Source organism: Alosa alosa, chromosome 7, assembly GCF_017589495.1.
Source record: "Alosa alosa isolate M-15738 ecotype Scorff River chromosome 7, AALO_Geno_1.1, whole genome shotgun sequence".
Classification (NCBI taxonomy): domain Eukaryota; kingdom Metazoa; phylum Chordata; class Actinopteri; order Clupeiformes; family Clupeidae; genus Alosa; species Alosa alosa.
Genome location: NC_063195.1, coordinates 2,599,115 through 2,621,671, shown reverse-complemented (window position 1 = coordinate 2,621,671; position 22,557 = coordinate 2,599,115). Strand labels below are relative to the sequence as shown.

The 22,557-nt window shown below is 45.4% G+C and overlaps 1 protein-coding gene across 1 annotated transcript in view; it reads right to left on the bottom strand.

Moving 5' to 3' along the window:
* gaa2 (alpha glucosidase 2) overlaps positions 1 to 22,249 on the bottom strand; it is a 25,871-nt gene extending 3,622 nt beyond the window's left edge. The window contains 22 exon segments of the mRNA XM_048247804.1: positions 254 to 402; positions 2,194 to 2,345; positions 5,968 to 6,101; positions 7,109 to 7,226; positions 7,630 to 7,714; positions 10,618 to 10,689; positions 10,691 to 10,732; positions 11,779 to 11,858; positions 11,861 to 11,891; positions 13,095 to 13,226; positions 13,446 to 13,466; positions 13,468 to 13,565; positions 14,178 to 14,297; positions 14,665 to 14,761; positions 14,962 to 15,105; positions 15,108 to 15,129; positions 15,884 to 15,898; positions 15,941 to 16,077; positions 19,574 to 19,667; positions 19,669 to 19,854; positions 20,261 to 20,612; positions 22,097 to 22,249. Coding sequence (XP_048103761.1) covers positions 254 to 402; positions 2,194 to 2,345; positions 5,968 to 6,101; positions 7,109 to 7,226; positions 7,630 to 7,714; positions 10,618 to 10,689; positions 10,691 to 10,732; positions 11,779 to 11,858; positions 11,861 to 11,891; positions 13,095 to 13,226; positions 13,446 to 13,466; positions 13,468 to 13,565; positions 14,178 to 14,297; positions 14,665 to 14,761; positions 14,962 to 15,105; positions 15,108 to 15,129; positions 15,884 to 15,898; positions 15,941 to 16,077; positions 19,574 to 19,667; positions 19,669 to 19,854; positions 20,261 to 20,607 — 2,276 coding nt within the window. The 5' untranslated portion in view covers positions 20,608 to 20,612; positions 22,097 to 22,249.
* Between the last annotated feature and the right edge of the window lie 308 nt (positions 22,250 to 22,557).

Below are 22,557 nucleotides of genomic sequence, written 5' to 3'. Positions count from 1 at the left end.
CTGCAGGTGTGTCCATCTCAAACAGCAGTGGTCCGTGTAGGTGTGGTGTGTGCGTGTGTGGTCTCCTCAAACAGCAGTGGTCTGGTGTGCGCAGGTAAAAGCGCAGGTGTGTGTGTGTGCTGCAGGTCTTTACTCAAACAGCAGTGGTCTGGTGTGCGTGTGTGTGCGCGTGTGTGTGTGTGTGTGTGTGTGTGTCTTACTCAAACAGCAGTGGTCTGGTGTGCGTGTGTGTGCGCGTGTGTGTGTGTCTTACTCAAACAGCAGTGGTCTGGCGACGGTATGTCCACTGGCATGAGCGTGGTGGAAGAGTGTGTAGAGGAAGGGGAAGAGAGAGTAGCGGAGGAGAAGAACTTCCTTCATGGCCGTCCGAGCCGCCGGACTAAACACAGTGGGGTCCTGAGCCTGAGCACACACCCACACACACCGACAAACACACCGACACACACACACATATAAATACCAGCCATATCACCTTAAATACTAGCCATACCACCTTAAATACCAGCCATATCACATCAAATCAGACACACCACCTTAAATCAATGATCACATCAAATAAGACATACCACCTTAAATCAATGATCACATCAAATCAGACATACCACTTGTGATATATCTTGTAGGACATTCAAAACACCCAATGGATGTGAAGACGGCTACAATGCAGTGTCTTAAATCAGTCATACCACCTTAACTGTGTTCCATACCACCTTAAATCCCACTGGAATTAACTAATAAAAAAAGCCTTGTTCTTTCGACATGAATATAATCAAATCACTGTACTGGGGTCGCTTTAGAAAGCATCGCTTGTTAACTTAAGGCCGCAACCTTGGTAGTTCGCCCATCGCTCTTGGATTTGGTGTTTCTAGAAAGGGTAGTTTGAACTCAACGCAAAAAAAGGACGAAATTTGGTCGCTTGTACTACTGCCCCTAGGCAGTCGCATTCTTGTGTCGCTCCTTGGTAGTTCCTGTTGGTGTCCGGAGTGCCTAACCAAAAAATCACAACCGCCCTAACCAAAAATTTAAGTGGATGTTTATCTCGGTGACTCAATGATTGATCTATCCTGTAGCTTAATTTTGATTAAGACACGGACTCCCCCCTACTTGGCCTATTCCTTGCTATTTATGTTAATTAAAGTATTGCCTTGCTTTAATATTATAATCTTCACAGACCCTGCATCAGCAGTGACAAATGGTGTAGTGGCTAAAGCAGATGACTTATTATCCCAACGCTGTAGGTTCGATTTTCTGATGTGAGATTGTCCTCTTGCTTCTCGCTACCTGCAGGTGACCTAGTGTGACACATAGATTCAATTGTTTTGACTGATGTATTGTACCCATGGTCTCTCATGTAGAGTAACTATATACATAAATATGTATGGTCAAAACCTATTGTTGTGTCTCCGAGGCCTACTCCTACTCAGAGATAGATGCTTAACTCCGCCGAAGCCGCAGTGCACCAATGCCGTCAAGTACCTAGACAGTTGATAACCTATGGGATACCCAGATATTTGTCCAGGCTATATATTTTTCCAAATACATAGATATTTAACACAAATAATGACTCCTATTGGTCTGCTTGTTAACTGTTTTATATGCTTGCAATAGGTTTAGGTTTTGGCTGATGGCAATGACAATACCAGCATTAATCACCGGTTTAGATTAGAAAAATGTCCCATTATAGGCCGTGACAGAACATTTCTAGGGGTGGGTATTACACGCTGCCACTGTTTCCACCAATGATATGTATCGCTGCATCATCAACAACGCCCGAACCGCCAGAGGTAGCGAATTGGCGACACAGGCACGATGCTTTCTGGAAACAGGTGTAACAGTGTCGCTTGTTTGGTCGCAGTTGTTTGCGTCAGCACTTATGGTGGTTGAGCAACGCCGCTGTTAACTTTCCTAAAACCACCCTGGTCTGGTGTGTGTGTGTGTGTGTGTGTGTGTGTGTGTACCTGTGCATCCATGTTGTTGTGATTGCGGGTGAAAGGGTAGTGTGTGTGTGTCCATGTCGTTGTGATTGCAGGTGAAAGGGTAGTGTGTGTGTGTGTGTGTGTGTGTGTGTGTGTGTGTGTGCTGCCCATGTACAGGATTATCGGATGAAAGCGGAGGATGTGGCAGTGTGTGTGTGTGTGTGTGTGTGTGTGTGTGTGTGTGTGTGTGTGTGTGTGTGTGTGTGTGTGTGTGTACCTGTGCGTCCATGTCATTGTGATTGCGGGTGAAAGGGTAGAAGGCCCCTAGCTGGGTCCAGCGCACACACAGCTCCTCGTTGGTCTGACCGGAGAAGCCACAGATGTCCGCCCCCACTAGCGGAATGCCCAGGAGGTTAAAGGTCAACATGCCTGTGACCGTTATGGCAACCACCGAGGGACACACAGTGAACAGGACACACACACACACACACACACAGTGATAAGGATAAGGACACGCATGAATCATCATTTGGGAAATACAACAGGCCAACCCCTCACACACACACTGTTACGACCCCCTGTGCCCCCTTCAGGTCCTGGCCTGGTTAGGCTAATTGCATTATTAGGTGCACCTGTATTTGGAGGTGGGGCTACAAAAGGGTTTCTCTCGCTCTCTGTAGCAGGGGGTCAGGATTTGAAGGGTTAGCTTCAGCCACTTAGCATGGCATTTGGCCGCCGACATTTTTGAAAACATGGCGTTACATGGTTGCAACTTCCGGCACCAGTTTTTACACGCTGATTGGTAGATGACAGCTCATGCACGAGTGTAGTGTAGGGCACGAGCGTCCATGTTGGTTTGCATTTCTGGAAGACGACAAATAAAACAACTAACTACTTGGATTAAGCTACTGATACTTGACTTAATGCCTACATGGTTTAGGCTGTATTACCGGACTTTGTGGTAAATAAAAGAAAAATGTTAATGTTGTCATATTAGGCTACTATTTGCCGTATATGTGCCGGGCCAAGTAATTACCTTAAAGTAACTGACTATGACCATCAGTGACGGACTGGGATTAAAAAACAGCCCTGGCATTTTCACCAACCAGCGGCCCACACGGGGACGCGCATGCACACGCGCCCGCAACACACAGATGAGCTTCACATGCACAGACATGTTTGTAGTCCCTGGTGATGAACTCTAACGTAAATAAAGACTGAACCAAGAACATGGATATATCAATGCACAACTCCAAAAAAATTAATGCAATATGAAATATGAAAATGAAAAAGAATAGCCTAGAATACATGGATTTCTATGCAACGCCATCGAAAGCTGCGTATGCGCAAGAGGCAGAAAGCACCATAGAACAGCATAGAGCAGTGCTTCCATGAAAAGAACAAAATGACTTTTGTGCTGAAAACTGCACCAATTCAAATCACGATGGTTAGAGAATGTTCAATATGTTCAATATCCCTAAAGGAATGCATGTCTTCGGCCAAAAATGACAAAATAATGATGTTAATGCAAATGAACAGCAACCTGAAATATAGCCTGAAATGAGATGTTATTATCATTGAGACAACAGGGGACCAGGGGTATATAAAAAATCCGGACAGTAGCTACAGCAGCCGACTATTTAAGTCAAGTTTATAACGCTAGGCACCAAGCGCCTTCTGCCCCACGGCCGCGCTGCGAATGTAGTTTTGTTGGTAAACGGAAACCCATCAGAGCAGCCCTCCACAAAGTGCGAAGGAGCTTGCTCTTTCTCTGCAACCCTGTCAATCACGCCATCAGCATCCAAGTTCATTATAGTACTTTTCTCTGTCGCCATCAGCATAAAGGCCTCCAAATTATCCTGTGACAATCGTGGTCCTTTGGCTTATTCTTGATGAATTTAAGAGTGGAAAAACTCCGTTTGCATGCCACTTGAGTAGGCTACATGACAGTGTTAGTAGGAATTAATTTGCTAACCATACTGTATAGTTGTAGGCACAGGTAAAGAGGTTTAACTGCTGGAGAAGCACCTTCACTGAATTTAAGCAGACATTCTCTTATGTTTCGAAGTGCATTTGGGGGGAGTTTATTAGCTTTTATAAGGGGAAACTTCCGAGGATCAAGGCATGCTAGATCGGCAATTCCCAGTGCTGAAGGAAGTAGACGCATTTGGTTTTGAAATTCCCGAAAGTCATTGCTTCATGTAGCCTAACTTTTGTAAACCAATAATAAAATAAAAGATACAGGCAGCATATTTATTGTATTCCAATTTCAAACAATGCACTTTTAAATCATTTGATTTAATAAGGTTACAAAAGAATGTAGACTGATGTAAATATTGAGGGTCACCATGACTGTAGTGTAGAGACTCATGTCTGGTATAAATACTGATCAGTTTCCTACTATGAAGGAGGAAAAGGGAGTTAGAGGTAAACGGCTGATTCGAAGCCATGTAACACTATTGATGCTTGATAGTGGGCCGAGAGATATTGTAAAACCGCTTTTACTTATAAATGGGCCGCGCAAAACCCGGCAAGCATGCCGCCTCGCGGATTGGTCGCCCAAACGGGCTCACGAGGGGTCAGCGCCCTTCTGGCATCTGCCCATATGCCAGACCGTCCAGTCCGTCACTGATGACCATACACTTTGGCAGATGCATAGCAATGACCTATATCCAATTATTAGCCTACTCATTGCGTTGTGTATGAAGACTATTTTAAAACGCGATTGGCTGTAGTTCTGTAGAACGCAACGCCTAGACTAAAACTAAACAAATGTCAATGACTTATTTCGCTTTGCTTTCTTTGCAACATTGACATGATTAGGCTATGCATTTGATTTAAATGTTCAGGGCTGCCAGTCGAGGCAAAAAAGCCAAATGTCCAACAACAGTTGCAGACTCTATGCCTGCTCGAACCACAATACCCGGATGATGTGCGCTTCATCGAAGTTTAACTTGCGCTGGTTCATTTCGCCTGCCTGCAAATGTAGCCTAGGCTTAACAAGCTGCAAATTCACACTGGGTGCAGCAAAAATCCCAGCTATCCACACGCTTCTTACATACCATGTCTACTTAATTAATAGTCATTTTCGCCGGATAGCCTATTGCTAATAGGCCTACAACCTGTCCAAATATAGTATTTAGGGATCATTATTTGTGAAGCCTAAAGTGACACAATATTGATTGATTATTGCATTGTTTATTATCACATGTGAACATCACATTAAATAACCCAGGACTTCAGAGACAAGGCAAACTTCTACCACCATTCCCAAAATGTTATCCCAACCAATGAAATAAATTTGAGCTTATAACGAGGTGAAGCGCCAAGCTCCTAACAACTTATTTTCCTATGAGGGAATGTCCAATCTTCATCAAACGGCATACCGCTGTACCTTACGCTGTCCCTGTCTGTAACGGAATCTAATAGGCTAATTCTAGCTGGTGCCGAAACTAACACCCATGAAACGCCATTTTTGTAAAGATGGCTGGCGGTCAATTTCAAACTTTTTGGCTGAAGTAGCTAGCCTAGCATGGGCCATTGAAATGAATGGGGGCGGGACTTAGTCACTCTCTCCAGTTATATATAACACCTCCATGCTCTGTAGGCACTCTTTGGCTCGTTTCTTGGTTTCCTTTCGACACAGGCACATTGCTTCATTTCTCCCTTTTCTCTCCTCCTTATCTGACTAATCCCCTCTCTCTCTCTCTCTCTCTTGTTCTCTCAATTCTCTAACATACTGACACATTCACTGCATCCACGCAGGCACAGCATTACATACCACATTTTATTCCCCTAGATATTCGTTGCTTATAATTTTGCTCTATTTTCAATAAATGATCTTTTAATTAAACATTTGTCGCCGCCTCCCCCTATATGTTATGGGTTCTGAACGAGCTGGGTCGTGAACAACAACACACACACACACACACACACACACACACACACACACAGTGAACAGGACACACGTGAATCATCATTTGAGAAATACAACAAGTCATTTGAGCAATTAAGAGCTTATTTATGTGTGTGCACATGTGTGTGTGTGTACCTGCTATAGAGGTGTACAGGTCCTTCCATTGGCTCCTGTTGTCTCCTAACCAGTGGCCAGAGTAGCGTCCCTGACTTGGGAAAGTGGACCGGGAGATCACAAACGGCCGCTTCCCCACGATCCTCTCTAGGGCACTACACACACGCACACGCGCACACACACACACACGCGAAGACACACACGCGCACACACACGCGCACACACGCGCACACACACACACACGCACACACAAGACAGAGCGAGAGAGAGAGAGAACACAAACAAAACAACCAAAACATTAACAAATGAAACAAATATGTACAGTAATCGCATGTTGAATTCAATAGTAATCATAATCAGATAGGTAATCGCATGTTGAATTCAATAGTAATCCTAATCAAATAGGTAATCGCATGTTGAATTCAATAGTAATCCTAATCAGATAGGTAATCGCATGTTGAATTCAATAGTAATCCTAATCAAATAGGTAATCGCATGTTGAATTCAATAGTAATCATAATCAAATAGGTAATCGCATGTTGAATTCAATAGTAATCATAATCAAATAGGTAATCGCATGTTGAATTCAATAGTAATCATAATCAAATCGGTAATCGCATGTTGAATTCAATAGTAATCATAATCAGATAGGTAATCGCATGTTGAATTCAATAGTAATCATAATCAGATAGGTAATCGCATGTTGAATTCAATAGTAATCATAATCAGATAGGTAATCGCATGTCTATACTTTGTATATCACATTGCACTTTTCTGATTGTTTGCACTTCTGCATTTCGTTGTCTTTGTACTTGTACTCTGCACAATGCGTGTGTGTGCATGCGTGTGTACGGATGTACCTTGAAGAGGCCTTTGCGTGCGTACGGATGTACCTTGAAGAGGCCTTTATGCAGCATGAAGGCGCATCTTGAAGAGGCCTTTATGCGGTGTAATGGATGTACCTTGAAGAGGCCTTTGCGCGCGCGCAAGCATCTTGAAGAGGCCTTTATGCGTAATGGACGATGTACCTTTGAAGAGGCCTTTATGCGGCGGCGCGCGCATCTTGAAGAGGCCTTTGCGGCGCAAGCATGCATCTTTGAAGAGGCCTTATGCGGCGCAAGCGCATCGCATGAAGAGGCCCTTTGCGCGGCGTAAGGCGCACCTTGAAGAGGCCTTTGCCTCCATGAGGCCGTACAGGCTGTGCAGGTTGTAGTGTGAGGAGAGCTTCTGACGTGCTGACGCACATATGGTCTTAGAGCGGAGGGACCCACCAAGAACACCTACAGGAGAACAGACACAGACACACACACGCACACGCAGACGCACGCGCACACACACACAGAGTTTAACACAGGAACCCACCCAGAACATGTGTGCTACAATAACAAAGACAAGTTAAAGAAAGCGATTCAAACAGTTTTATGTAATGATAGTCAAGTGCAAAACACACACACACACAGAGTTTAACACATACACACAGAGTTTAACACATCACAAAATCACACACACACACACACACACACACACACACACACACAGAGTGAGAATGTATTAAACTAACCAGGTGTGTATGGAGGTGCACACACACACACACACAGAGTGAGAATGTATTAAACTAACCAGGTGTGTATGGAGGTGCACACACACACACACACACACAGAGTGAGAATGTATTAAACTAACCAGGTGTGTATGGAGGTGCATCAAACGGGGACTCTGGGCAGCCATTCAGAGAGCCGTCCACAAAGTTAGAGGGTTCATTCATATCCTAGAGGAGGGGGGAGAGAGAGAGAGAGAGAGAGAGAGAGAGAGAGAGAGGTGTAGAGAGAGAGAGAGAGAGAGAGAGAGAGAGAAAAAGAGTAAGAGCTGTGAGAGAGAGAGAGAGAGAGAGAGAGTGAGAGAGTAAGAGTTGCAGAGAGAGAGAGAGAGAGAGAGAGAGAGAGAGAGAGATATATGAGAGCAAGAGTGCAGAGAGGAGTAAAAAAATGCAGAGAGAGAGAGAGAGGAGAGAGAGAGAGAGAAAAGAACAAAAACAGAGGGTTCATTCATATCCTAGAGGAGGGGGGAGAGAGAGAGAGAGAGAGAGAGAGAGAGAGAGAGGTGTGTAGAGAGAGAGAGAGAGAGAGAGAGAGAGAGAGAGAGTAAGAGTTGTAGAGAGAGAGAGAGAGAGAGAGAGTGAGAGAGTAAGAGTTGTAGAGAGAGAGAGAGAGAGAGAGAGAGAGAGTGAGAGTAAGAGGTGTAGAGAGGGAGGTGTATGTAGAGAGAGAGAGAGAGAGAGAGGTAGAGAGAGAGAGAGAGAGAGAGAGAGAGAGAGAGAGAGAGAGAGAGAGAGAGAGAGAGAGTAAGAGTTGTAGAGAGAGAGAGTGAGAGAGTAAGAGTTGTAGAGAGAGAGAGAGAGAGAGAGAGAGAGAGAGAGAGTGAGAGTAAGAGGTGTAGAGAGGGAGGTGTATGTAGAGAGAGAGAGAGAGTGAGAGTAAGAGGTGTAGAGAGAGAGAGAGAGAGAGAGAGAGAGAGAGAGAGAGGTGTAGAGAGAGGGAGGTGTAGAGAGGTAGAGAGAGAGAGGTGTAGAGAGGTAGAGGGTAAAGCTCCGAAACGTCTTTTAAGATATCTAACAGGGGAGCAAGGCATTGAGGCATGTCCCAATCATATGTACTGCTCAAAAAAATTAAGGGAACACTTCAATCATACAATGGATCCGTACTCTGACACTGTAAAGCACTCTGAGCACAAGTAAAACTGTTGAGGCGAGTGTTTTATTTAGCAAGAACTGTCAGACATTCTGTGAAAGAAGTTTGAGAATTGAGAAAAGGGTGGAAGGTTTCAAAAAATGTGTTTTAACAATTGTGGAAAACTGTAAGTGTTCCCTTAATTTTGAGCAGTATATTTTACATTACGTCACTTTCTAAGATTAATTCAAGATAAATGAATTTTTGAAGGCAGCATAGATAGTAAGCAAGTAAAGTTTATTTTTAGAGCACATTTAACCACAGCTCGCACTGACCATAGTACATTAGCTAAAGAATAAAAAAATAAGATCAAATAAAAAAGATAAATAAATACACATACAGATCAGTGATTTAAGCTAAGACGACATCAACAGACAACACTTAATTACAGACGTAACAGGGTGAGACAATTAAAACAGGGAAGGCCAATGTAAAAAGGTGTGTTTTGAGCCTGATTTTGAATAGTGTGATTGAAGGGGCATTTCTGATGTCAAGTGGCAGTTGTTTCCACAGCTGAGGGCCAGCAACAGAAAAGGCTCTGTCCAGTGTTTCCCACATAATTTAATTATATTTGTGATTTTAGGTTTCTAAATTAGCACAGCTGGTTACAGGATGGTGGCTTCTACACAATTTAGCCTTAACAACTTATGCCAACAACTTGATTGTTAATTTTTTCTTTAAACTGCATGTAGGTTGTTGAGGATACAAGGAGAGCCTATAAAAGGTGCACATAGCTCTACTATAAACGAATTCCATCCCATTTAAATAGTACAACATGGAAAATCATTGTGTGGTGGTCAGTGTTGATATTGTGGTGGGCCGCCACAAATAAGTCAATGTATGGGAAACACTGGTGGCTCTATCACCTTTTTGCTTAAGCCGGGACCGTGGGACATGAAGGAGGCCTTGGCTTGAGGATCTGAGGGACCTGGGGGCTTCATGGGTATGAATGATATCAACTCTGTAGCTGGGGGCCAGGCCATGAAGAGCCTTAAAGACCAACAGCAGTATTTTAAATTGTATCGTTGACTGGACTGGAAGCCAGTGCAAGGAGGCTAGGACAGGTGTAATATGTTCATGCTTTTTTGTGTTGGTGAGCAGCCTAGCTGCTGCATTTTGGACCATCTGAAGCCGTGCCACCAATAGTCTAGACGGGAGGTTATGAAGGATGACTTTTTCCTGATCATTGTATGATATAATCTCCAAACTCAAGTCTGTTCTTCTTAATTGATAAAAACTAGTCTTTACAACAGATGAGATTTGCTTGTCCAGGTTAAGATGAGTCAAACACCCAGGGTACATGCATGGGACTTCACATAGGGGGCAAGGGGACCAAGGTTGGCAGGGATGGAAGTTTTGGATTTTGAAGGCCCAAAGACAATAACGTCCTTTTGTTATAATTTAACTGATGGAAGTTGTTAGCCATCCAGATTTTAATTTCTTCCAAACAGTCTAAAAGAGGCTGCATGGAGTTGCCGGATTATTAATAAATATTGAATGTTCTGATGATGTTACACAGGGGGAGCATGTACAGGCAGAAAAGTACTGGACCTAAAATGGATCCCTGGGGGACACCATAAGACACAGGGGCTCTGAACTGTGCTCTGATGTGGTTCATTTTTCTCAGTAAAAAAAACTCTTCACAGCTATTGGTAGATGCCTCGACTTCTGGAGAGACTTGGTGGTTACCAATTGAGTTTATGGTGTTACATAAGATTCTGTAATATGGGGAACCGGTTCATTCACGATCAACCAAGATATCCGCCCAGTGTTGAACCTTCCCCGAGATTTCTAGCGGGCTAGAAGGTCTTTTTTCAGGCGGCGGCAGGCTCCTCGGCAAGCCGAGAGATGGCGGCCGCAAAGGCAAGTGCTACCTTCGGGTGGCCAAGGTGCGTGTGTGTGTGTGTGTGTGTGTGTGAGAGAGAGAGAGAGAGAGAGACCTCACGATCCACAGCCCGTCAAAAGGTACAAGCGCGTGGAACTTCTGTAGGTTCTCGAACCACCACTCCTGAGTGACCAGGGTCAGTGAAGTCTGGGAAAGCCGTCAGACCAGGCCACACCTAGCAGAGAGGACACAAGGGATTGGACAGACACTCAGGAAGAACAGCTCTGATTGGTTAAATTATTGTGCATGTACTGGGTGTATTTAGGATGCAAGCAACATAGTCAACTAAAGCTTAATTACTGTGTGTGTGTGTGTGTGTGTGTGTGTGTCATAGTCGAAGTGACTTCTCAGCCTCTGCTGTCCAGAGGCTCAGCTGACCCACAGGTGTGTGTGTGTGTGAGTGTGTGTGTGTGTGTGTTTGTTCTCTGCGGAACCTGCCCATACCCAGAAGGAGAGTACCACCTGTTTGTCAACCTTAACCTCAAACAACCTTAACTAAAACTAAAAAAACTAAAACGGAAATTATATCTTTCAAACGAAATGATATCATTCATCTCCATCCCAATACCCTTGGTTATAATAAGGAGTATGAACCCAGATCTGGACACACAAAACACAGACATGAGCCATCTCCAACAGAGATCTGGACACAGGTCGACCTTGATATCCACAATCTGAAAAATGTGTGTGTGTGTAGGGAGTCAACACATAACACACACGTGTTCAGGTCTGTGTGTGTGTGTGTGAGAGAGAAATACAGTACCTCCAATCTGCAAGGGTGTGTGTGTGTGTGTGTGTGTGTGTGTGCGCAACTTGCCAATGAGTATGTGTAGGGAGTCAACACATAACACACACATGTTCAGGTGTGTGTGTGTGTGTATAAGTATAAGTATAAGTATATATACTGTTTTGATCCCGTGAGGGAAATTTGGTCTCTGCATTTAACCCAATCCGTAAATTAGTGAAACACACACAGCACACAGTTAGGTGCCTTGCTCAAGGGCACTTCAGCCGTGCCTACTGGTCGGGGTTCCAACCGGCAACCCTCCGGTTACAGGTCCAAAGTGCTAACCAGCGGGCCACGGCTGCCCCATGTGTGTGACTGTGTGTGTGTGAGATACAGTACCTCCAATCTGCAAGGGGGTGTGTGTGTGTGTGTGCAACTTGCCAATGAGTGTGTGTGTGTACTTTGCTGATGTGGGTGAGTGTGTGCGTGTGTACCTTGCCAATGAGTGTGTGTCCATCAGAATCAAGTACTCTAAACACGCCTTTGGATGCCCTCAACAAGTGGGGCCACAGGATCCAGATGGTTGAGTACTACTGATACCTGGATCCTACAGAGAGAGAGGGAGAGGGAGGGAGAGATGGAGGGAGGGAGGGAGAGAGAGAGATGGAGGGAAGGAGAGAGAGCATGAGGCAGGGATGGGGTGTAGAGAGACAAAACACATTGACCTCCCAACATTTTAAAAAAAACACAAACAAAGTGTTCACCAACATTCACTGACACCTGGGATCCTACAGAGAGAGAGGTGAGGAAGAGAGAGGAAATATGAGGAGGAGAGAGAGAGAGGAGGAGGAGAGAGAGAGCATTTCTGGAAGGAAGAGAGGAGAGAGAGGAGAGTGGAGGGAGAGAGAGAAAAGCATTTATGGGAGTATATTAGGGGAAAGAGAGAGAGGAGAGAGATGGAAATGAGAGAGAGGGAGCAGACGGAAGGAGAGAGGCAGAGAGAGAGGGAGAGCGGGACGGGGGGTAGAGAGATAAAACAATACTGACCCCAACACTAAAGCTATCAAACAGCAAGTTCAATAACATTTTAAATTTACAAACAAAAACTCAATCTATGTGGATGTACAGCAACCCAATACAGTGTGTGTGTTAATAAGTGTGTGTGTGTGTGTGAGTGCGGAGTGAGTGCGAGCAAAAACCATTGGGATCACGAATCTATTTCCCGGTCTGCCAGTGTAAGTCCCTTCCCACAAGTGTGTGTGTGTGTGGTGTGTGTGCACCAGGATCATGATGTGTGTGTGGTGTGTGCCAGTGTAAACCCCACAAGTGTGTGTGTGTGCATATGCCAGTGTAAGTCCACAAAAAGTGTGTGTACGTGTATATGTGTGTGTGTGTGTGTGGACATGATGTGATTTGTGGTCGTGTGTAAGTCCCACAAGTGTGTGTGTGTGTGTGTGTACCAGGATTCCATGGCGATTTCTGGGCCGCGCCAGTGCAAGTCCCACAAGCGGTGGTGTGTGTGTGTGCCAGGATCATATGTGTGTGGGGTGGAGGTAACCAGGATAAATGATCCTTCTCCTGGTCGTGTGTGTCAGTGCAAGTCCTTCACAAGTGTGTGTGTGTGTGTGTGTGTGTGTGTGTGTGTGCCAGGATCATGACGTATTTCTGGTCGTGCCAGTGTAAGTCCTTCACAAGTGTGTGTGTGTGTGTGTAGTGTGTGTGTGTGGTACCAGGATCATGGACGATTTATCGTGGCCGGGTGTGTAAGTCCCACAAGTGTGTGTGTGTGTGTGTGGTGTGTGTGGTGTACCAGGATCATGACGTATTTCTGGTCGTGCCGGTGTAAGTCCTTCACAAGGTCGGGCAGCGTGGCAAAGGCCACAGGGTCAAAGGTGAAGTCTTGCGTCCTGTCCATGTAGTCAATGTCATTCCACTGGACATCCTACACACACACACACACATATTGTCATCAATAATAATACCTAAAACACAAACACAGTCAATGGAGTCCACCCAAGCTCTAGAATAAAGTGGTAAATAAAACCAGCCGACATATAATAATGTAACACCTACGCTGCCACAGCCATGGGTGTCCGATTTAAGTCGAACTTTTGCGGTAAATAACACACGTTATCATCAATAATAATAATAATAATAACACCCGTGGCATCCCATACTCATGCTATGGTTTTGACCACATCCCAGGTTGCATTGCTGGATTTGTAGCCCCATCGACACAGGTGGTAGCCCATGGCCCAGTAAACTGGCATCGCAGGCCTACCTGCACACAGAGACACAAAGACAAGAGAGTGTGTGTGTGTGTGTGTGTGTGTGTGTGTGTGTGCGCGCGCGTGCGCGTGTGTGTGAGTGATGTGTGCGTGAGCTGCGTGATAAGTGCGCTGTGCGTGATGTGAAGCGTGTGTGTGTGTGGTGCGTGCGCGGTGCGTGATGTGTGTGGAGGGGAAAGTGTGAGTGTGTGTGTGTGAGTGTGCGTGCGTGCGTGTGCAGTGTGTGTGCGTGTGCGCGGAGTGCGCGAGCGTGAGTGATGTGTGGTGGTGTGTGTGTGTGTATCTTGTCCCGAGATTCCGCCGACCGCAACCCGATCAAAAGCCGTTTACCGTACATCCCTGACCGCCACAACCGTTCCGATTTAGCTTCGCCTGCCCCCATCTTATGAACCCTTGCCAAATATACGCAGAACCCTCGGTGTGTGGGGAACGACACTTTTCCCAGTCACACGGAACCACGTTTGTGGCTGCGTGTGTGTGTTTGTGTGTGTGTGAGCTTGTGCGCTTGTTTGCTTGTGTGTGTGTGTGTGTGTGTGCGCTTGTGTGCTTGCATGTGTGCGCTTGTGTGCTTGTGTGTGCGCTTGTGTGTGTGCTGTCAGACTGACCTATAACCTCCAGGTATTGTCCAATTACAGCGCTTGGGTCTGGGCCAGTGAAAACATAGAAATCCAGAATCCCACCAATGGTGCGCCAGGTAACTGCAGGGGCGGGCTGAAGAACCACATCTGACACAGACAATCAACCAATCAAAACACTGGGACCACATCTCACACAGACAATCAACCAATCAGAATTCTGGGACCACATCTCATAATAAAGTTAGATCATTGTGTTCATATTAATCACATTGGTAAAACTACATGTAATGTGACTACTGGCTGTATTCTCCCATTGGAATCAATGATATGGTGATGCACCATTAGTACATGGGGGGAGGGGCGAGCTTGATCTGTTTTGTTTGGTATTTACTTTGAACGTCAATAGAAGTGACATCATGCAGGAACTGATAGTGCACATTTATCATAACATTACATAAAACATAGTGTGAGTGAGTGAGTGAGTGAGTGAGTGAGTGAGTGTTTTGAGACTGACCCATTGCATTGCTGTTGAGCAGGAAGAATCCATGAGCTGATCCATCAGACTCCATACACAGATAGAAAGGGTGAACGCCATACAGGTTGGTGTACTCCTGAAAAAGAGAGAGAGAGAGAGAGAGAGAGAGAGAGAGAGAGAGAGAGAAAGAGAGAGAGGAGGGAGAGATGGAGGGGGAGAGAGAAAGAGGGGTAGGAAACAGATAAAGAATTCAGTATGTGACACTCACACTCACTCACACACACACACACACACACACACACACACACACACCCCCGCACGCACACCCCCACACACCGTAGGGGGGACGTCTCTGGCCCACATGGTCAGGGTGTTCCACTGGACACTGTGCAGGAAGCTGGAGCGGTGTTCTCCGAGCCCAAACACGTATCGGGACGGCAGGGACGTGGAGAACTGCAGGAACTGGTCCCAGATAAAACAGCCGGAGAGACGGACGTGTTCAACCTGGAGAGAGAGAGGGGGGGAGAGAGAGAGAGAATAGAGAGAAGGAGAGAGAGAGATTCAGAGAAATGCATCCAGACCTTCACAACTTTAAGGATCTAAGTGTATAGAAATACTATTAGAGAGGAACAAAAGAGCACAAGAAATGAAAGCAAGATATTTATAGATGCTTGCCATAAACAAAGGGAGTCACTTCATCAGTGAAGCACACAAAATCAAATACACAATAATAGATGCTGCCACACACACCAGTGAAGCCAAAAACTCAACACACACACACACTGCAATGTATGATGCATGATGTTTTGTTTTATGTCTTGGCACACTACCACGCATTATGTATGCTTTGGCAATACAAATTGTATTTTTTTTTGTCATGCCAATAAAGCTCAATTGAATTGAATTGAATTGAGAGAGAGAGAGATGGAGAGAGAGAAAGAGAGAGAATAGAGAGAGAGGGAGAGGGAGAGAGAGAAATACACACTGCATCCACAGTTCCTGGGTCTTCCAAACCGCATATTTGTTTCAATGTAATCATCGAACAATCAAAAGAAGATTACAAGCCAAGCAACACCTGTCACTTGCATGATGATCCCCCCCTTACATGCCTGTGCACCAATAGAATTACACAGTGACGCCTAGTAGACCAGACTGACCAGAGACTACGCGTCAGGGTACGACGCACACACACTCACACTCACAAGACTGACCAGCTTTACCACGCCCAGGGTATCGACGCGACACACACTACACTCACAAGACTGACCCGCCACTATGCTGCCAGGGTACACACACACACACCCTACAGGATGACCTCGTGTCTGCCGCTGTGATGATGAGGGCAAAGGGGTCCTTCCTGAGCTCCACGTTGTAGGAGGGGCTTGGGGCCTTGTGTTTTACCACAGGCACCTCGATGGGCACCTCATAGCGCTTCTCCACAGGGTCAGTCAACTAAGAGAGAGCGAGAGATTGAGAGATGGAGAGAGAGGGGGAGATAAAGAGAGAGAAAGACTTATAGACAGAGGAGAAGAGGTCCAGAAAACAAGTGTAAGGGCCGTCAATATTGACCAATCACAATCCTCATGACAAGCAAAGGCCCTGTATATTGACCAATCACAATCCTCATGACAATCAGAGGCCCTATATATTGACCAATCACCGCAAGATAGCTTACAGTCTGTGTGTGTGTGTGTGTGTGTGTGTGTGTGTGTGTGTGTGTGTGTGTGTGTGTGTACGTGGTACCCTGATGCATAGTCTCTGGTCAGTCTTGTGTGTACAGTAGTGTTGTCACGATACCAAAATTATTGTTTCGATACCGATACCAGGTCAAGAATTGCGATTTTGATACTTCTTCGATACTTTTTAAAAATGTATTGTAGAGTTACCACAGTGCCACCTGTGGTTGTATAGAGTAACCTGTGGTAACTCTATACAAAACATATTGATCTCAATGGGGCATTTTGCCCATGTTCAGGGTGGAAAATAGAAAAGAAATAGTCAAATTGGTGTTTTTAAAAAGATCATGGAGAATAAAGAAAAAACATCTTTATGTATATTCCCACACGGTGTTTGGATGCTCTGAAAATGAGAACCAAAATTATTTTTCAGACTTGTGAGGTCTGCTGTTCAGACCCTGAAGGGATTTTTTTTCTGTTCATTGTTTTTTGTGAGAGTGTTTCTACTTATCTCAGTAAGGGGAAATAAATCAAGAGCCTATGTTGAGTACAACATAAAGTCTTCTGAAGGCCTAAACAGAGCCCAGCCCAAAAACTCCAATAAAATTTTGATCCACTTTGAGGGACAGCTATGACCATGCAGGATCATCCAGACCAAACGCGACGATTTTGCTACATACTATTCCTATTGATGTACCAGCACAATGTGAGCCGCCTACATGGTTTAGTTCTTGTGCTTTGGGCTTGTGAACTTTGACCAAAAAAAGAAGCGGAACAAAATGGCTCCACTCTGGCCCTCTGTAAACTGGCTGTATCACCCCTCCCCCCCCTGTAAAACTGGCTGTATCACTTAAACTGTCTTGGATGTGGGGGCATGTAACCCCACATGAATAGCATGGAACCATCAAGCTGCTTTTGATCTGTAGCCCCCTGCTGGACTGGACCCCGAAAAGGAGGGTAGGGGTAAGACACAGTTTTCAGAATATCTCAAAACCGTGAGGGTTTAGGAGGAACATTTGTTTTTTGTATGTTGATTCCTCAAGGGGCCATGTCAACCCATTCCATAACCACTCATTTCATGTATAGCCACCTAGTTAAACACAAAAAAGTAAAAAATGAGGTGTTGTAATTGAAGGTATCTGTGACCTAACATAGTCAAAACTGCACGAAATTGGAAGTGTAGGATCATTATGACACCCCTCTGTATGCACGCCAAGTTTTGTGGAATTCGCTCATGGGGGGGCCACACAATAAATTAATTTATGTTACTATACACCAACTGGCCTGTAGGTGGCCGGAGACAGTTTTCTGAATATATCTCGAACCATAGGGCCTAGGAGGTCCACCTTTTTATGTATGTTGGTCTTAAGGGGCATGTCAACCCATCCCATTACCACTTATTTCATGTATAGCGCCACCTAGTTAAAAAAATTAAAAAGCAAAAAAATTAGGTGTTTTCATCACAATATCTCTGGCTGACAAGGTCAAAACTGCACGAAATTAAAAGTGTAGGATCATTATGACACCCTCCGAATGCATGCCAAGTTTTGTGTACTTTTCGCTCATGGGGGCCTTACAATAAAATAATTTATGTGTACATTTAGTGATGTACACCAACAAGGATTCCCTGACACTGAAAGACCGGGTACACAAAACTTGGTGGGCATGTACCCCCCACATGGATAGCATGGAACCGCCATTTTTCGCTTTTGATCTGTAGCCCACCTGCTGGACTGGACCTCCGAAAGGAGGGTAGGGCAGACACAGTTCTCTGTGAATATCTTGAGAACTGTAGGGCCTAGGATGACCATTTTTTTTCCGTATGTTTGCCTCCAGGGGTCATGTTAACTCCATTTCATGTGCACACATGTGCACAAACAGATACACACACATTCACAGTAATCATACAGTAATCATATGACACATACCACACAGTAGACATATGTACGCTTGCATGCACAGGCACATACGCGAAAGCACAATAACAAGCACGCACACACACACACACATAAACATAACACAAAACAATCAAGAATTTCTCAAAATTATGAACAGGCAAGATGGAGGTGGGGTTGTATAAAATTAATTTTACATGTGAAATCTATGAACTAATCATGTTTTGGTACTTGTTGTCTAGCAGATACCAGTGAGAATTGAGTGTGGATAATGCAATTTAGTGAGACAGTTAGAATCATATAGGCCTTTCAGCGTGATTTCTTTTTGTGGAAAAAATGTGCTGGACTGGGCGGCGGTCATATTTTGTACCGCTCTGCGGTACATCTAGTATTGAATATAGTGTGATCACCACACCAGTGGCCATCCTAGATTCTGCTTGACTCTCCACACAGACACAAACACAAACGGAAAATGATGGCTTATGTCATATGTTTCTATTTGATATATTTTGGAATTCATATAAAGTTATTTTGTTAATAAAATATAGTATTTTATAATCTGCATAAAAATGAATATGAATGCTAATTGAGTACACATTGGTTGTGTATAGGTGTAATTGAGTGCCTGTCACTTTAAGAAATACAGTTAATTTCTTAATTAGCCTTCAGAGTTAATTAGCCTTCAGCCTCACGGTTTTAGGCTAGTTAATAATAGTTGTGCATAGTGCTTAAGGATATGTGGATGCAATTCATTATGTTTTCTATGTCATTACATAAAATAAATGTTCAAAAAACTAACAAGTCGAAGAAAATCTTTCTGGGATCATAGAAGAGCTAAGTGTCTTGCAGTCTTGCAATGTTCATTAATGTTTTTAGTGACCACTCCACGAATGAGACATGACCTGAGCTAGCGGGATAGTTAGCAAGGACCCATCTCCAGATGTAAAAGTTTGCCATGGTTGTGTAGCCTATTTCTAAATGACGTTAAACCCAATAGTAGGCCTAAATGACCTCAATCCCATATCCTAGGTAGGTTAGCAACACAAACTTGAGATGCAAGTGAGCAAATCAACTTGATATTAGCCTATTATTATGTGTTACAACAGCACTTAAACTAGCAGCAATGTCTCGCTGTTTATGGCACGACAGCTGCGCATATGTGTGTGTGTGTGTGAGGAGAAATGACGCACACGCATGTTACTTCAAAAGAACACCGTCATTCTGAAAAGTATCGATACTAATAAAATTAGGCATCATGACATTTTTCATTTCAGGGTATTACTTTTGTAGTATCGGTGCACCGTGCAACACTAGTGTACAGTATGTGTGTGTGTGTGTGTGTGTGTGTGTGTGTGTGTGTGTGTGTGTGTGGGGTACCCTGACGCGTAGTCTCTGGTCAGTCTCGTGGAGCAACTCACGCGCAGCGCCTGGATCGCCGCTGTCAGTAGTAACTCTTGCCAGGCGACCAGCCGCCCTTCCTGGTCTGCCTGTCGTTCAGGGCGACCAGCGAGTAGGAGGGGTAGTCCGGCGGGTAGAAGCACCAGGGCACGCCGTTGCCGGGGTTACCGGAGGCCGTTGCCACGGGGATGAAGCAGCAGTTACGACTCTCACACATGGCCTGTGTTACCACCACATCTCTCTCAGGGTAGCAGTCAAACCTAGAGACACACACACACACACACACACATATGCGCACACACGCACACATACACACACACACACACACATATGCGCACACACACACACACACACACACACACACACACACACACACACACACTGTGTGAGTATCTGTGTGTGTGTATTACATTTCTTCCTCCATATAACGCAAATAACACCATTTCTTTGTTCAGGTCTGTATGTGTGTGTGTGTGTGTGTGTGTGTGTGTGTGTTACCTCCACTCTGCAGCTGTCCTGTCCTTTCCTAGTGTCTATGTGTGTGTGTGTGTATGTGTGTGTGTGTGTGTGTGTGTGTGTGCGCTACCTCCACTCTGCAGCTGTCCTGTCCTTTCCTAGTGTCTATGTGTGTGTGTGTGTGTATGTGTGTGTGTGTGTGTGCGCTACCTCCACTCTGCAGCTGTGCTGCTGCAGCCGTCCTGTCGGGCCGGTGGCGGTGGCGGTGGTCTGTGTGGCCCCTGGGTGCCCGCCGGACTCCGCAGCCAGACGATGGTGCCTAGCAACCAGACGGCACAGACGGCCAGCACCAGGCCGCCGAGCGTGAGGAGGGCGCCGGTGATGGAGCAGGGCAGCACGCCCAACAGCAGGGGGCGCTCTTGCTCAGCCTCCACGTCCACATCGTCCACATCGGCCTCCTTCTCTTCCACCTCCGCCGCCGCAGCCAGGGGCTCGTCCAGCGAACCACACCCAGCGAAGTGCACCTCCTCTGGGCTCAGACGCTTGTAGGACACCATCAGGCCTGGAGGACACGGAGAGAGGGAAGAGGAGTCAGGAGAGGAGAGGAGGGGAGGGGAGGAGAGGAGAGAGGGAAGAGGAAGAGGGGGAGGAGAGGAAGAGAGGGAGAGGGGGAGGAGAGGAGCCGGGAGGAGAGGAAGAAGGTAAAGAGGAGAGAGAGTAGAGGAGAAGTAAAGAGAGAGAGAGAGAGAGAGAGAGAGAGAGAGAGAGAGAGAGAGAGGACAACAGCAGGAGGGAGAGGAGAGGAGAGAGAGAGAGAGAGAGAGAAGAGGACAACAGCAGGAGTGGAGAGGAGAGAGAGAGAGAGAGAGAGAGAGAGAGAGAGAGGAGAGAAAGAGATGAAGAGGAGGAGAGAGAGGATAGGAGGAGAAGAGTGGAGGACAAAAACGCAGGATAGAAATGGCGAGAGGATGTATGAAAAGAAGAGATGAGGACAACAGCAGGAGAGAAAAAGGAGAGAGAGAGAGAGGAGAGAGGAGAGAGAGAGGAGAGAGGAGAGAGAGAGAGAAGAGAGGAGAGAGAGAGAGAGAGAGAGAGAGAGAGATGAGGACAACAGCAGGAGAGAAAAAGGAGAGGAGACACATTCATAAAGGACTCTGGACAAACAACAACAAATTAACACACTCACACACATCAAGAGGGAGTATGTGTGTGTGTGTGTGTGTACACTAACTTGTATTACTAACAGCTGTACATCCTTTCTCTGTAGAGTAAAAGTTGTTGGTGTGTGCTTGTCACCTCGTCTTTATGTTTCCTAGATTACTTTCGACCTCTGGGCTGTTTCCTGTCATCTTAAGACACACGCCTGCTGAGTCACAGGGTTTTTTGCGGAACCTGAAACAAATGAATCTCGTCTGTCTGTCTGTCTGTGTGTGTGTGTGTGTGTGTGTGTGTGTGTGTGTGTGTGTGTGTGTGTGTGTGTGTGTCTCTCTCTCTCTCACACTGAACCTTGGACTGAGATATGACCCGAGTCGCAATAACTGCGCAGATGTCAGCTTTCCCAGATGATCACAATAACAAGGTCGAAAGACGGTCTAGCAACATCGCACAGCATTCCTCTACCAGCGGAACGGGCTTCAGGTCATCGGTCACACTTATCAGATCTGACGGAATGTGTGAGACGGGACCACGGAGAGCCACGACGTTAACATTTCGATCTGTTTGGAAGACCAATCGAACCGTCGTTGTGCAGCGACTCCTGGAGTCGTGCTATATCACCGATCTTCCTGCGTCAGTCCGAATGGCTGGCGAAGGTGGCCGCTACCTGTGTAATTGGTACGACTCCAAACTGATACATCCAAAACTCACACTTTCCCACAATAATCCTTTAAATATACCAAGTACTGACCGTTACATTACGAAAAAAGACTAACTTATTCTGACGGAGCAACAATGCAGCGTAATGTTAGGTACGTGCAGAAGAATACTGATAACGTTTTATCAGCGACAAAAAACACATACAAGGCAGCCCGCCACAGCGATACTTACCGTATGCAAAATGACGCTAATTCTGCCTCATAAATATCACTGAAAAACAAGTTACATTCCTTCGCATGTCAAACTCCCCAGTCGAGAAGCAAGTGAATGTTTGCCCTTTCCAACAAGTTCTGTTATTCCACTCTTCTTCTGGGGGTAATGCTCTCGTTTCGAGAGTATCCCATTTCAGCTCTACGCCTCACTGCTGACCTCTATGGGTGTGGAGGCGCTCTTAGGAAATGACGGAATAGTCCAGCAGTTTAGTCAAAGAGTATAGAAGGGCTTTAGTCTAGTCGTGATTTCATGAACCCAGAAATGTTGAGTACCCTAAAGTTTTATTGCAGGAATGTCATCTATAGGCCTAGTGGGTGGAATTCAACTTGGTTGCCTAAAGTTGCACTTTGGGCAATTTGCATAATTAGCATAAATAGACAATTAAGGCGAGGCAGTACAGGTGAATAGGGTAAAACATT